At 56.3% G+C, this 15,079-nt stretch overlaps 2 protein-coding genes across 2 annotated transcripts; one reads left to right on the forward strand and one right to left on the reverse strand.

Annotated features, from left to right (window-relative positions):
- Positions 1-1,372: 1,372 nt before the first annotated feature.
- On the reverse strand, positions 1,373-5,355 carry VOLCADRAFT_78678 (uncharacterized protein; the record flags this gene model as incomplete). The annotated part of the gene is made up of 6 exons (XM_002946011.1): positions 1,373-2,414; positions 2,595-3,169; positions 3,941-4,181; positions 4,341-4,495; positions 4,854-5,000; positions 5,199-5,355. 6 exons carry the CDS (start codon positions 5,353-5,355, stop codon positions 2,073-2,075), a joined length of 1,617 nt encoding a protein of 538 aa, XP_002946057.1. The 3' UTR covers positions 1,373-2,072.
- A 1,757-nt stretch (positions 5,356-7,112) lies between these two features.
- On the forward strand, positions 7,113-14,590 carry VOLCADRAFT_115641 (uncharacterized protein; the record flags this gene model as incomplete). The annotated part of the gene is made up of 15 exons (XM_002945651.1): positions 7,113-7,135; positions 7,986-8,121; positions 8,360-8,477; positions 9,170-9,258; positions 9,514-9,674; positions 10,158-10,205; positions 10,564-10,705; positions 11,226-11,330; positions 11,869-11,908; positions 12,298-12,368; positions 12,643-12,754; positions 13,060-13,167; positions 13,540-13,664; positions 13,994-14,140; positions 14,507-14,590. 15 exons carry the CDS (start codon positions 7,113-7,115, stop codon positions 14,588-14,590), a joined length of 1,509 nt encoding a protein of 502 aa, XP_002945697.1.
- Between the last annotated feature and the right edge of the window lie 489 nt (positions 14,591-15,079).

Genomic DNA, 15,079 nt, shown 5'->3' on the forward strand with positions numbered 1-15,079 from the left:
GAAAGTGCTGCTGCCGCTACTTCTACTATTACTACGGCTGCTGCTGCTTGTGGATGCTGACATTAATGACAACGCTCGGACCGGTCTCACACGCTCTGGTTCGTCGCATGCCCGCCCTGGTGCCCTGGCCCGTAGGCCACCCGTAGCCTCATGTGTCTTGCTCCTGCGACTTACATCACGCTAAGGCCACTACCGAAACTTAGCCATCTCGGCTATCTCGTGTTGCGTACGTATGTGTCAATAGTATTAGGAAACATCTTACACTTGTGCGGTTGTGGGTGAGAAATCTGACAGGAGTTTTACGTGCGTACAAGCATATGCTTATGTGTGAGAGCGGTTCTGTTGTATGAAGGGACACGCGCCCTACAGGCAGTCGCGCTCCTCCGCTTTCTGGCGATGCTATCCGCCGCGGCATGGCTGCAGACGTGCAGCCTTCCGGCGCGATGTTCGTGGAGAGAAAGCTGTGGTGTGGGACTAAGGGTCGGCTATGCTGAGAGCCTGTTCAAAGGCGCGTTCTCCGACACTATTTGGGACGGGAGTTTCTGGGATGGTTGCGAATCGAAAAGGTGACGTGAGGCGTAATGAGGGGCAGGAAGGGGAGTTTGCTAGGCCACCAGTTCCCAGGGTTGTAAAAGGTAGGATTGCGTTCCGTTTAACATATTCGCACTCAGTTATCTTTCCGCAGCTCAGAGCCATAGCGCTCTCCGTTGCTGTGGCTGCTATTGTTGTGGAGTTGGAGGAGGGGTCCCAAGTGGCTGGCAGTCAGTGCTAGCAAGCCGGTGGTATCGCTGCGGGATCAATAATGGAACCCCAACGGCATTGCCTTAGCCACCAACCGGCATGCCAGGTATTAGGGACCGATCCAGTTTCTCATTGGTAGCCTGTTTGGCGTCTCACGCAAGTGGGCTGCTGTGGGAGGGCAAGCCTGGAGCTCGGAGGGTCGTGGGGTGGTGCATCCTCATGAGACAGGATTTGTGGTGACCGCATTTAGTATGTGGACGCAAGACGCAGGTGGGGGAGATGTGTGCTGGTGATGTGCGGCGATGCTGCGATAGAGGCGGCGTATCCAGCATAGGTAACGGCATCTGGTGTCTTTAAGCCAGCCGCGGACACGATTACGCCATGCCGTAGTTGTGCGGCCAGGCATTTGCGCCATTAATACATATATCCCAACTGTTGTAAAAGACTGCAAATGTGTAGCCACCGTGCGTCTTGGTTATATGTTCCCGCCCCTGCTTCAAGACTTCAGCGCGAAGGGCGACAGGAGATTGCCAGGCCCCCAAGGTGGTGTCCGGTCATTCCCTGGACATTGCCCTTGTGCCGGCCCGCCAGTGGTCACGTTTAAGGCGCGGCGAGAATGGATACAAGAATTATGATGAATCAGATCTTACACACAAAGGCCTTACCATTTTAACCCACACTGCCCAAAGCTGATGGATGGCAACAGCTGCGCCATAAACAAAAAACGGTGAAGATCTTCGGTTATGCCCACTGATCCTGTTCAACATGTGGACTACACCGCTTTACGACCTGGACCATGTCACGACTTCCGCGTATCCGGTAACTGTTCCCATCTGCAATCCTTCCACCCTGCCGCGCCCCACCCGTCATCCCAACTTACACGACCTCCCACGCGCATTCCCAGTACGACGGGCGTGCAAGCCCTTACAAAAAAAACCGGACGATTTAAAACGCAAAACGCTTCCGTTCCAAGCTTCCAGCATTTAATGGTAGCGCTTCCTCAAGTGAAAATCATACCCGTCGCAAACCGACAGCACGCTTCGTTATAATCGAACAAAACGGCGTGACGATAGAAGTCGAAACTTAGGTCTATCAAGACGCCATGGCATCATCGTGTTTGTGGCTTCGAAATCTTTCTCCGTAGAGACAGACAAAAAGCGTAACTCCTCGAAATCCCCTCGCCTGCTTTGCGACCAACTCGCCACGATGCCTTACACTTGCACCATCAAAAACAACGCAAACCCCCTTACAATATCCGGTATCCTCCACGTATTCCAAAAGTCTACACCCTTCCCGCCATTAAGGGGGCCCACACGCTACCCCGCGTTAGCCTACACCCTACCCGCTGCAAAGTCTGCCACGATCTGCGGCACCGCACTGTCCAGCCCCGCCACATCGAGCATGCCAGCGTCCCGAGGGTCCGCGATGCTGAAGTTTGTGGCGCTGAACGCCAGCACGACCAGCTTAGCCGGCAGGCCCATGGCCGCCCGGTAGCGCTTCAGAGCCTCCGACGGGTGGACCTTCCCAAACCAGGTCTCGTTGTCAGTTAGCACAACGAACACGTCCACGGGCAGCTTGCGCTCCAGGGCGTACAGCATGGGCAGCGCGCAGTCAGTACCGCCCATTGGGATGGCCGCGGCGCGGGACACGACTTCCTCTAGCCGATGATTGGGCTGCGAAAGGAGGGTTACAGGATGGGAAATTTATTACACGTAATACATATATATTATATTTATTACAATACTACACCATAATAAAAAATATAATAAAATATAATGCAACATATTATATAATATAGAACCCCCACAGCCCCTTCGTCGCCACTTCCCTTTCCCAACTTCTCCCCCGTCTACCTGGAGCTCCAGGGGCACCAGTTGGTGCGAAAATGCCATCGTCTTGCATGGGTCCGTCCGCACCAACGTCATGGCCATCGCCGCAGCCGCCTCCCGCGAAGTCACGGATGTCATGCCGGCGCAAGCACAGCACATGGAGCCCGACACATCCATCCCAATCAGGTAGCGTTGACCGGTGGGAGTCACATTCTTGAACGACAGGTAAAAGCCCTCCTCCAGCGCCTGCTTGACCTCCGCCTTGGCCTTCCATGATGTCACCCCGCGCGCGCCTGCACCGGCCCGGTACGTGCACATGGCCTCTAAGAGGGTCATCGGATGCACACGCGCTGCCGCCAGAGCGCGCCCGTCCCGCAGGCGCCGCGTGACGGCTTCTAGGCAGTCCGGTCGCTCCATGAGGCCCATCTGGGTCATGCGGCCTAAGTTGCGTACCAGAGCCGTCAGCGGCATGCCCACTTCCAGAAACGCGGCCCACAACTCCGGAGCCCGCAGCAGCGCCGTGTCACCCACGTGTTCGTGTCCGAAGCGGTGTCGCCGGATGAGTGACACCGCCTGCTCGATTGCGGCGGCGCAGGCAGCTTCGTTGGCGGCGATTGCGGCGGGATCTGGCGGTGGCCGTGCCGGCGCCTCCCCCTGCTCAGCCGTTGGCGTCGATTCTGACTTACCGCGTCGGCGTCGCTTTGACAGCTGCCCAGGCTCATTCTCAGGCGGCGGCTTGACCAGCGGTGGCGGCGCCCGGATTTCCTTCCGCAGACGATGCGCATCGACGAGGTACTGCATGACTGGGCTCAAAGGCGCATCTGCTGCGGCAGCGGGGGCAGTGGTGACGGCGTTCGCTGTGGAAGTTGTGTGATTCGTTGTTGGAGGAGCGTCTGATGTCTGCTGGGGCGACATGGGCACGTCGACGGCGGTGTCGGCGGCGGCGGCGGTGTTGGCAACGTCACTGCTCGCGGCCGCGCCGCTTTCCACTGCCGGCCGAGTCTGCTCTGCAGCCGGGGGTCCCTCGCCGCCATCGCCGCCGCCGTCAGCCGCTGCCTTCCTCTTGGCGCAACGCACGGGCTTTGCCTGGCCTGGCAGAGTCCCGTGGGTCAGAAAGTCAAAAATGGCCTTCATGTCCGCCACCCGCTGAGCCTCCGCTGCGGCAGCGGCCTCCTCAGCGTCGCTTGCCGCCGCGGTAATCGATGCGGCCCCCATTGCTGCCACCAACGCCCCCAGCTCTGATGCACCGCCACCGCCACCAGCCCCGCCTTCCCCCTCGTCCGCGTCCGCCCCCTCCTCCTTTACCAGGACCCAGTCCGAGTCAGCTCCATCTGACGCATCGCCAGATCCCTTGTGGCGCTGTTCCGTACCTTCGATGGCGGCGGTGGCGCCGCCGCCCTGCCCCGCCGCCGCCGCCGCCGCCGCCGCCAGGCGCAGCTTGTGGCGCTTAGCGGCATGCTCTTCCGGATCGGGATGTGCGAGGCGGAGCAGATCTACGTGGCTCCAGCCGCATCGTTGGCTGTACTTAGTCGCCTGATACGCAACGGCGGCCGATGACTTTTCCAAGTACCACAGCGCAATGGCGCGCCGCATGGAGCGTCCCCAGCTGGCCTTTCCACCTCTGCTGGCACCTGCCAGGTGCATCGCGGGACGAGAGCTGCGACCACCAACCATAGCCCCAGCGTGGGTGTCACCTGCGTCGGCAGGGATCGCGGCGGAGCCCCGCAGGAAGGCCTGTACGGCACCTGGGTCGGCCGCTGCGTCCCCCACCCGTGTCGCCCTCACCACGGGCCCCAGCTCCTTGCAGCGCTGGACCAGCTCGAACAGGGTGGAGGCCGTACGGCAGACCGCGGGCAGAGCCGCCAGTGCAGCCCGGCGGGTGGCGAGGTCACCGAGACGCGCACATATGGCCAGGACCATGATCCCTGCAGCCGAATCGGGTGTAGGGAGGGCAAGGCAGGGCGGGAGAAACATGTGAGGAACGGGCCATGGTGCGGGTTTTGCGGTTACATGACAGACCTACAGACTCCGTAACGTCATCTGTCCTTGCATGAACCTCAGACGCCTAAGATGCTCACTGTAGCTTAGGCCTCGGGAGTACGACACCCGTGGTGGGCCTCAAGTGAGACGCATTCGGCGTAAACAATGTCAAAAGCATTATATGTTGGACTTAAGGACTTAACATCCGAAGTCCGAGTAGATGTGGAGCTAGGGCTTCGTCAAGGCCTTAAAGGGCTTGCGATGGTGGTGAAGATGGTGGTGGTGGTCGTGACGCTTCATCACCTGTGGACTGGCGCGGGGCTCGGCCTTCTCGGGAGATGCGAGTCACCTCCTCCACCACCCGCACGCCATGTCCCTCTGCAAGCAGCTTCAGAACGCACTCGCAGTTCTCCAGTCCCAAATCCTTGCTTGAGACGTAGTAATTGTTGGCTGCGTGTGGGAGTCATGGGCGGCCGTGGGCAAGATAGGGACACGTGTTAGATTGTCGTTGGTGTTTTAGGTTGGCGGACGATTGGTATGCCACGTAGCGAGATGTCAAACTGAAACGCAGAGATTAAGAAAGGATGGCATTTTCACACAAAATGCTTGCTTTCAGGTAGCTTAATTCTGCTGGACCTGGTCACTCACCATTGCTTCCGAGGATGACAAAGCGCTTTAGTCTGGAGAAGTCGTCTATCGTATAGACGAACCCGCCAGCATTGTTGGGGACTTGGTCCTCGCTGATCGGTTCACTCTGGGGAACATCGGTGCATTCAACCTGTGCCACCTCGCTTCCGGTATCCATGTCGGAAGCGAGTGCAACCTCAAATGGCACAAGGCAGAGGATCTGAGCAGAGGTAATCAACCACTAAAAGCTCTTCTATTAGCGGGGCTAGCAAGGCCAGCGAGGGCCGACGATTATCAAAACCTTGTCCTTGTACTGTAATAGCCTAAGAGTGAAACATGTGAACTTAATTACCAATAATTGATATTATCGCTTTTGTAAGTCTCTGAGCCTCAATATCATAATCAGGTCGTTCCTGGCCGGGGCCCATGGAACCCGAAGGCAGTTACCCAGACGGACGGAAGGACGTCACTTCTCGCCGTCGTGCCAAGCTTTACTTGTGGTGACTTATAAACCATAGCGTTATCATTAATGATTGGAGGTAACGCGTGCTGATTTCCTTTTCCTTATTTGTGATACGAACTTGCTTGGGCCGGGCTGGGCCCAGGCCCAGATGTATTTGGTGGATGCAACCGTTGGATCCACTGGCCTCCTGTTATGACATTGATAATATAAATGTAACCTAGAAAAATCACTGGAATCCTTCCGCAGCCACGATCCGAGCCCAACTCTCGCCAGCTCTGCTGTAGCAAGAACTTTTAGCCGCACGCGTAAAATATATGCACAAAAGCAGCATCGTCCATCTCACCTTGCGAAATAATGATAGCGGCTTCCAAGTAAGGCATTAAAAGGTGCCTTTGGCAGTTTCCTAAGCGTTGATCGTTAATTGGATTTTACGTTAATTTGCAGTAATTCATCCTAGTGCCACCTTACGAGCACTGGGTGACCTACATAGTATACCTGCCAACTAAAGACGCTTTATACCATCGGGCTGACACAAGGTGCCGGTGGCCAAGGCGGGGGCTGGACTGGGTTGGGTTGGATTCGGTTCGGTGTCAGGCCACATCGATGTTGCTGTTGTGGATGAGCGGAAGGTTTCCGGAGTAACCCTGCGACACACCTTATGGCTAACCACTGAAAGAATGGGGAGGCGGGAGGCATTCCTGGCGCATAGATGAAATGTGGCCCCACGTTCATGATCCATAGACCAGGGACAGACCAAGGATTGGGATTTGGGTGGTCTGAGTTTAAGATGTACAAAGAGCTGGCTGGCGGACTCGCCTTTCAGGCTCTCCTCTGTTTGGGGGACTCAAGCGCAGCACCAACATTTAGCGGTCGCCTCACACCCTTGAGACTGCTATGGTTGCTGCTACTGCAGCGCTCCCAAAGAACTGGTGGGGGATATATGGAAGGAGAGATGTTCACCATGTTCGAGCGGAAATTCGCATCCTGAACAAAGCAACTAGAAATTTAAAGGTTAGCTTTTACAGAGTCGGCTGTTATGTATGCCACTGCAAGCCTGGCGACAAGCTGCTTGTCGCTGGCGGGGAGGCAGTTGCCCCTCTGCATTTGTCGCCAAGAGCCTTTATTCGGATGCTTGTCACCAATCGGTAGCCCTAACAAACCTGTCGGTAACTGGTCGCTTCGGGACCGGGCAAGCAGGGTAACCGACATAACGAGCTAACGACCCAGTAACTGGGGGGTTACCGACAGGTTACCGGTCAGTAAGATAACCGACCGGTACGGTAACCGGTCAGTTTCCGGGTCGTTATCTCGAAATGTCGGTAGGCCTACCGAAGCGAACGGTTAGGTTATAGCAAACCGGCCGGTTATCGACCCTTTTATGCCATTGGGTGGGGGAAGGGATGTATAAAGGGAGAGATGTATAGAGGGATGGAGGGAGGGATGGAAGGGTTTACGCATGGAGTGAGGCATGTATGGAGGGAGTAAGGAATGGAAGGTGTGTGGAGGAATGGTGGGAGGGATAAATGGGAAGGGTTGCAACAACAGCATCCTTCCTAGGACTTCGTTGTGACGTTCTTGACGTTACAGCTTCGCGAGATTGTACGGACTAGACGAGCCAAATGGCGCATGGGCCGCCGAGCTGGAAACGGAAGGGGCCTCGGAACTGTTTCTTGAACCGAAAAGGTTTTCGTGTACGAGTAAAAGATTAATTAATGGATAGTGCATGGTATCGCCCTGCTCCGTTGCATGGTAGACAATTTCAAGATGAAAGTGTGGATTTCTCACATCGGCAAACGCTTCGGGAGTTTGGGTCGTACCGAACCTCCCGAAAACAGAAATAGATTTCCCGAAGCCGGCCGGCTTGCAGAAATAGGATCATGCGCCACATACGAAAGGTGTTATGCGGCCCATGGTGTGCTAGACGTCGGGATTCAGATTTTCAGGATGTCAAACTAATGCAAAAACGCATTTTTGTTCCGCGGCTTTGTAGAAGAACTTCTACTGGAAGACAGAATAGACCCGTTCCCGAAACCAGAAATAACCCGTTTGGCGATGTCTGTTGTCAAAACAGGAATCATGGCGGTTGATGGACAAGACAGGTGTCCGTTGTTTACCGGAATAATGGACGATAACGTACTCCCGCCACTTTACAAGATGAACAAACACCTTAATAGGTAGGCTTCCCATGGTGTGGATCAGCTGTACCTTCCATCGCTACCTTGACAGGCCGTGATGCGGGTTATGGTTATGCAAGAAATTTTCATTAGGTGATTATTATATTGCCATACTTTAATTATATTGCCATACTTCATTAAATCTCCATGTGCCATGTCCGACTCGTCTAGTCCAAAAGTTGAATCCCTCGAAAAAGACTTGCGGGAGCGACTTCTGCCTGCGGACGATGGTGAAGCTGGACATTTCCAAGAGGATGAATCTGACTCTCCTGAGGAAAAAGACCGATTGCAAACGGGGATTCTGCAGGTTTGGTAGCCTTAGTCCGTCTCATCCACCATCATCACCCCTTACCATGCGCTACCCAGACTCACTGTCCAGGGAGCAGGGACACCGGCCCCCCAGCAAATACCGGGCATGGTCTCCTACCATAATACAGCCCGCACCGGGCCGTAATAAAAGATTGCGGTCATACTATGACCTTAAGAGATAGCAGGTAGCACTCCCAACTTGCTTGCACCGTTCCTCGTGGCGCCATCCTCTTCAGGATATGCTTGAACAGGCTTCACTTGCGTGGCCTCTGGCTTTGAACCTGCTGGCCGCCTACTCCACCAGCATTATCAGCTCTTCCTTTGTGGGCCACTTGGGCACCAAGGAACTGGCAGGTGAAATGCATCTTTGGTTGGTGTGTGTGTTCATGGGGGGTTAAATATGGGTCCCCATTAACCGAAACAAGGGCAGATTGGCGATTCGGACCTCTGTCCTGCAACCAAAAAAATGGGTAACGGAGCTGCGGGCCCGCAGCCCGCCCGTCCACCCGCTGGTCGGCACTGTGTCTAGCTATAGTTATAGTTATAGTTATGCGTTAACTGTGTATACTTAGGCATGCGTTAACAAGAGTGCCCTCACACACCTTACATGGCTCTGCCCCAGCAAGCCATGACTTTGATGTCGTCTGTCATCCGGTCAAAAAGCCCTGTCCAGGCTTCCCCTCTTCCTCCAGTCCCTCTTCTCCTCACCACCACTGCCGCCAGATGAGTGTAGGGCCTGACCACAGACGGACCGAACCCCTGTCGTCATCATCACTACCACCATCACTATCAGCATCACCATCATCATCACTACTACCATCACTATCATTATCACTATCATCATCAGTATCATCATCACTATCAGCACCACTATCATCATCACAATTATCATCACTATCATCATCACCATCATCATCATTCTTCGCACGCACCCGAAAGGTTCAGTGGTGGTGGCGAAGGGGCCACAACTGCATCGGGACATTAAACCTCACGTGTTGCACGTGTCCTGGCTGCGTTTATTTGCTGACCCGTGTGTGACCGGCCAGGCGCCGCCCTGGGCAACTCCTTCACGGGCATCACCGCACGCTACGTGTTGCAGGGGCTTTGCGGGGGACTGGACACACAGGCGCCCCAGGTAACGGAGTCAACGGTAGTGATGCGGGTGATGGTGGTGGTGGCGCTAGTGGCTGAGTACCATGTCAGCTTTGGCCAGTCCACGGTGTTTTATTTCGGATTTCCTTAATAGCCCCCTGGGCCCGGGGCGGGGAACGTGATCCCACCCCACCTGCCAATCACGTCAGCACCCCGCCTCTTCCCCTCCACACCTGGCGCCCATCTGACCCACTGTGCACCACTCCCCCTCTTCACCCCTCGCAACGATCCTGTGAAGGCTTTCGGTGCTGGCAACTACGGGGCTCTGGGTCCTATCTTCAAGCGCACGCTGCTGTTCCTGTGGCTGCACTGCCTGCCCATCACGGGGGTCCTGCTGGCGGCCCCACACCTGCTTCGATACCTAAGCAGGGAGCACGAGATGGCGGTCATTGCCCACAAGTACGAGGGAAGGGAGGGCCGCTGTTGTAGCTGTTGCTAGTAGTGGTGCTGGAAGCAGCGGCGGTGGTCATGTAGGAGGTGCCACGATGCGCAGCCGCCTGCAGGTTGCGTAGGAGCGGAGGGTTCAGACGAGGGGGGCTGACAGATGACCAGGGCATTAGCTGAAAGCGAGTGTCTCCTGCCCCACACGGGGGCCCCAGGAGGAGGCGTGGTAATGAGGGGAAAAGGCGGGTGTGTGAATGTGCGGGAGGTGCTTTGCTCGCTGCCTCAGCCCCAGCACCCTGCCACCTTCTTCCCTTGCCTCCTGGGTTTCGCCGTCGTCGCCGATTTTCTTCCTCTCCCTCCTCCTCCCTCAGGTCCTGCGGCTTCTCGGATCTGGTTCATTCGAACTCTCGTCGTTATCCTCCTGTCGCCTCTTAAAGCCGCTTTCGGGGTGGGGTGTCTCTTCCTCCACCTCCCCTTTTTTCCCCAATCACCCGCCAGGTACATTCTTGCGCTTATTCCCGCCGTCTGGTTGGATGCCATGGCCAGGTACGTGACGTGAAGGGCCTTGTACTTGTGCTTGTACTTGTTGTGCTTGTGTTTGTGCTTGTATTTGTGCTTGGAAAAGCGCAAACAGAGGCGTACTGGAAAACGAAATGAGGATGTTGCGACACAGAAGACCTGTACGCGTTCTTGGGCTGGTTCGATTTCTCCATTGACTTGCATCGTCGTGGCGGCACTACGTGGCGGCACCACTACATGTCCTCTTGCCGCTCGACTTCAGAGGAGTACGGAAATCACGGCAGGCCACCGGCTACCCCACCGCCACATCAATCATACCCACCATCGCGGGACTCATCCGGGTCCTCTGGTTCTCTTCCTAAACCCAACCTGCCTCCGCCCGCAGACCTCTTAACCGCATCCTGGTGGCCCAGCGCATCACCAAGCCGCAGATGGTCATCTCCCTGATCATTGTGCCGCTACACGTCGCCACAACATACCTGCTCATGTTCCCTGCAGGACTGGGCTACATAGGGGCCGCGCTGGCGGTATGTACGGACGTGTACGGATGTACGAACGTGCTTGATGTTGGAATTACAGGGCCTTGGTTGTCCCCCGAGTCTGAGTCTGTGACGCTTGCTTGGGTTACCTGGCATTCCCCTGGCATTGTGTCGTTCGTCTGTCCGGGACCGCCCCTGCGTGTCTCGTACACCTAACCAACGCGCCGAACCAACGCGCCGAACCAACGCGCCTAACCAACGCGCCTAACCAACACGCCTAACCAACGCGCCTGACCAACACGCCTAACCAACGCGCCTGACCAACACGCCTAACCAACGCGCCTGACCAACACGCCTAACCAACGCGCCTAACCAACACGCCTAACCAACGCGCCTAACCAACGCGCCTAACCAACACGCCTGACCAACGCGCCTAACCAACGCGCCTAACCAACACGCCTAACCAACGCGCCTAACCAACGCGCCTGACCAACACGCCTAACCAACGCGCCTGACCAACACGCCTAACCAACGCGCCTGACCAACAGCATGCCAAAACAACACGTAGGTGGGTGCCACGAACGGCTACATCTGCCTGTTCACGTCCGCGTACATCGTGTGGTCGGGTCTGGCGCACCGGGTGTTTGGAGGCGTCTGGTCTCAAGTGTTTAAGGTACAACACCCGCACGAGCACAAGAGCAGTTAGGGAGCAGTTACACATGGTAAAATGGTGCTGGTAGTTCTGGGTGTCCCGGATGCAGCTTCCATCTACCCGGCGGGAAACGGCAAAGTACAGAAAGGGATTCTGCGCTCCAATGCCAACCTCCTGGCGATGTGTGTATGACGAGGACGCCCGTGTTTTGGACTTGCGATTGCGTGCCTTTTCACCTTCGCACCTTTGCATGACAAAGCCTTGCGAGTTATGGTGAGCATCACCGTGTAAGCACTGCAGCGCTTCGCGAAGCCAGCTGGATCTGTTGGACATTTGGATTAGGTATATGCGTTCTGTCGCGACTTGTTCTCCTCTTCGCTGCTAGGGCCTCTCTTGTAGGGCCCGACACCAAAATGAACCCAACATCAACACAAACATCAACACCAAGGCCAACATTAACATCAACATTAACACCAACATCAACATCAACACCTACATTAACACCAACATTAACATCAAGACCACCGCCTCTGTGTACCGCCGCTGCTGTCTGTGACAGGGCTGGCGGCAAATGGCGTCTTTGGCATATCCGGCGATGGGTGGGGCATCGGCGGGTGTCGGAATTTCCGGGAACTCCGCCCGATCAATGGTTTTAGGGTTTTCCAGAGATGGAAAGGCTGCCCCCTTCTTTTCCATCTCTCTTCCCCTAGCAATGGCAGTGCAGTGTGTGCTCACCTAGCAGTTACACGCAACTCAGAGTTGATGTTGGACAGGACCGCGACCGCACAGCCAGCCCGCGGCTGCGGCGGCGGCCGGCAGCGGCTTCTTCTTCTTTTTCTTCTTCTGGGGCATGCGTGGAAATGGACGCGTGCATGCATGCATTGTCCGTGGACTGGGGATGCATGCTGCGATCCATGGCACCGTGTATGTGCTACTGATGACCTGTTATAATCAATATGGACAACTGACCCGTGGGTCGCTCCCGCAGTGATGCGGGTGGCGGAGAGCGCAGCCTTCAGCGCCATGACCGTCATCGCCGCAGCCCTGCCTGACCCTACGGTAGGCTCCGTGTCGCCTCTGATTAGCTGCTGCTACGGCGGCGGCGGCATCATGTCCCGATCTGGTTTGTTTCATATTTTGCTTGGTGGATGATACATACGGACAATCCTCCCCACCACCGCACGGAGCATTTCATGCTACCGAGCTGAGCACCTTCATCTCCTTCCGCATTCCTCGACGACACAAAAATCCTCAGCCTCAATTTTGTCGCCCTCTCGCATCCTTTCCTACTTTTTCCCTCCCTCCTCTTCGCTCGCTCGCGGGGCCCCACCAGAACTCTGTTGCCGCCATCTCAGTGGGATTCAGCACCTGCGCCGTCATGTACATGCCCTTCAACGCCTTCGGCATGACGGCATGTACCCAAGTGGGCAACAAGCTGGGAGCAGGTGTGACTGTGGTGGAGCAGGAGGGGTGGCGGGAGATATAAGAGGGTGGCGGGTTTTGGCTTGCGGTTGGCGCGGTTGCAGGTAAAATGCACGAAGGTTACAAATACGGGAATCCATCTCGTCTTGGCGTTTACTTCCTTGGCTTGCGTCCCACTTTACATGCTGTTTCCCGCCACCGGCTGCCTGATGCCTGGTCCTCCGACTGCATACCTCCTCAATCACGCGACATGGCGAACTTGACGGATGGCAATGACAATGGCGACAACCGGACCATACACGGGCACACCGCACGTCTGCGGCGGCAGGTGATGGTCGTGGCGCCCGCACTGCAGCTGTGGCCTCGGCGCTGGTGGGTCCTCTGTTGTGGAGCCTGCCCGCTGTGGCCCTCATAGAACCGCATTGCCGGGACGTCGGTAGGTGGATGGTGGGAGGGTGGAGGTGGGAGGAGTGAGGGAGGCTGGGCGGTGGTGGAGGGTGGCGGTGGGTGATAATGGACGACCTTCTCACTGACATGGGATGCATGGGGGTTGGAATGATGGCGGATTCAGGGCGGCACTGCTGCGGTGTCGGGAGGGTGCAGATGGACAAGGATGAAAAGTGGCCCATTGCGGGGTCGGCTGCTCCTTTCCATGGCAGTTACAAACTTAACGGAACACCACCACAACTGCCATTTTACAATCAACCATTGCGGCTAACCAAAACGCACGCTTCGCAGCGAAGCGCCAGATTACCAATTTGACAAAGGTAGCTGATTTTCGTCTCTCTGGCCTTGGTCCTTGCTGTAGTCATCTCCGTGTTTACGGACGACCGCAACCCCCGCTTCATGTCCATCCTCAACCCGCTGATGCTGCTGGTGGCGGCGGTCAACCTCTTTGACGGAATGCAGACCATCCTGACGGGCGTCGTGGAGGTGCGCGGCATTCCGACATTGCAAGCGATCGAACAATCAAGCGTACCTGCCAGTTGGGAGAGTTGCACGCACGGGGTGATGGGTGGTTCGTGTATCGATCTTGCGACTTCCGTCTCCCTGGCCAATGCTTTTAAAAAAGACGCGTTTGTTTATAAATGCATTGCTACTGTGAATGCATCGCTTCCCGCACGGCCCTTTGCTCAACCATCCGCGTCTCCGCTACCGCCGCCGCCGCCGCCCTCACTTGTCGCCCACGCCCTTGCTGGCGCGAGTACATCTGCGCTGGCGTACTTTGGCCCCTGCGCTCGCACAACACCGACATCCATCAGGGCGCCGGCAAGCAGTTCCACGGCTCCTACACCAACCTGCTGGTGTTCTACGGCCTCGCGGTCCCTCTGGCCCTATGGCTTGGCTTCAGGAAGGAGCTGGGCGTGGTGGGGATGTGGTCGGGTATGCTGCTGGGCTCCGTGCTGCAGGTGGGTCCGTACACCCGCATGGGTGGACATTGTACACAAGGCATGTGGATACGTGCGTGTGTATGTGTATCGCTACGTCGCGAAGGTTTACCCGTATTGTACTGTGCAAGTCCGTGTGCCAATTGTGTATGTATGTGTGTGTGTGTGATTTACACCTTCAGTTTGCGTCACTCTTGCCATATGAATGCGTATTTTTGTCACGGATGGATGACTGCTAACCGCATCCCTGCATCGATCCCAGGGTTTGGGTTAGGACGTAATACTGGTAGGGGATGGCAAGGGGCCACCGGTGGTGTGCGGTGTTATGTGTGCTCTTGTGTTCGTGTTTTCTCGATTATGGTGTTGTGCGGTGTGTCTTTATGACAGGCCATTGCCTACAGCATCATCGTGGCGCTCATCCGTTGGGACACGGAGGCAGAGCGAGTCGCAAGAGCGCAAGCACGACCGTAGGTCTGAAAATGAAGGCAGCTATTACGGGGGACCCCGCGAGCTAAGACGTTCAGATATATATCCCCACAGAAATAGGAACCCAGACGACATGGTACGGACACCGGTGCAGTACAGCATGGGTATATCTCAAGGCTACGTGGCCTCAGTTACCAGCAGAACGGCTATTCTTGCAGCGGCTTAAGCTGCAGTAAACTTTGCGGGAGTTGGACTGTCCCTGCTGCTGCTGCTACTGCCGCTGCTGCTGCTACTGCCGCTGCTGCTGCTACTGCCGCCGCTGCTGCTGCTGCTGTTGGACGCCTACACGCTGCGGCCTCATAGCTAAATGCAGCCAAGCCCAGTTGGGGTTAAGCTTTGCATGCGGAGGGTTCGTCAGCAAGATTTCAGCGGTTTCTTGAGCTCGGATGGGCGCTCAGTCATGGGAGGCAACAGTTCGACAAGACGCATAGTTGGTTGGGAGTTAGGAGGCGTCCCGCGTGGGAAGTGAAGCGT

This window comes from Volvox carteri, assembly GCF_000143455.1.
Source record: "Volvox carteri f. nagariensis unplaced genomic scaffold VOLCAscaffold_1, whole genome shotgun sequence".
NCBI lineage: Eukaryota > Viridiplantae > Chlorophyta > Chlorophyceae > Chlamydomonadales > Volvocaceae > Volvox > Volvox carteri.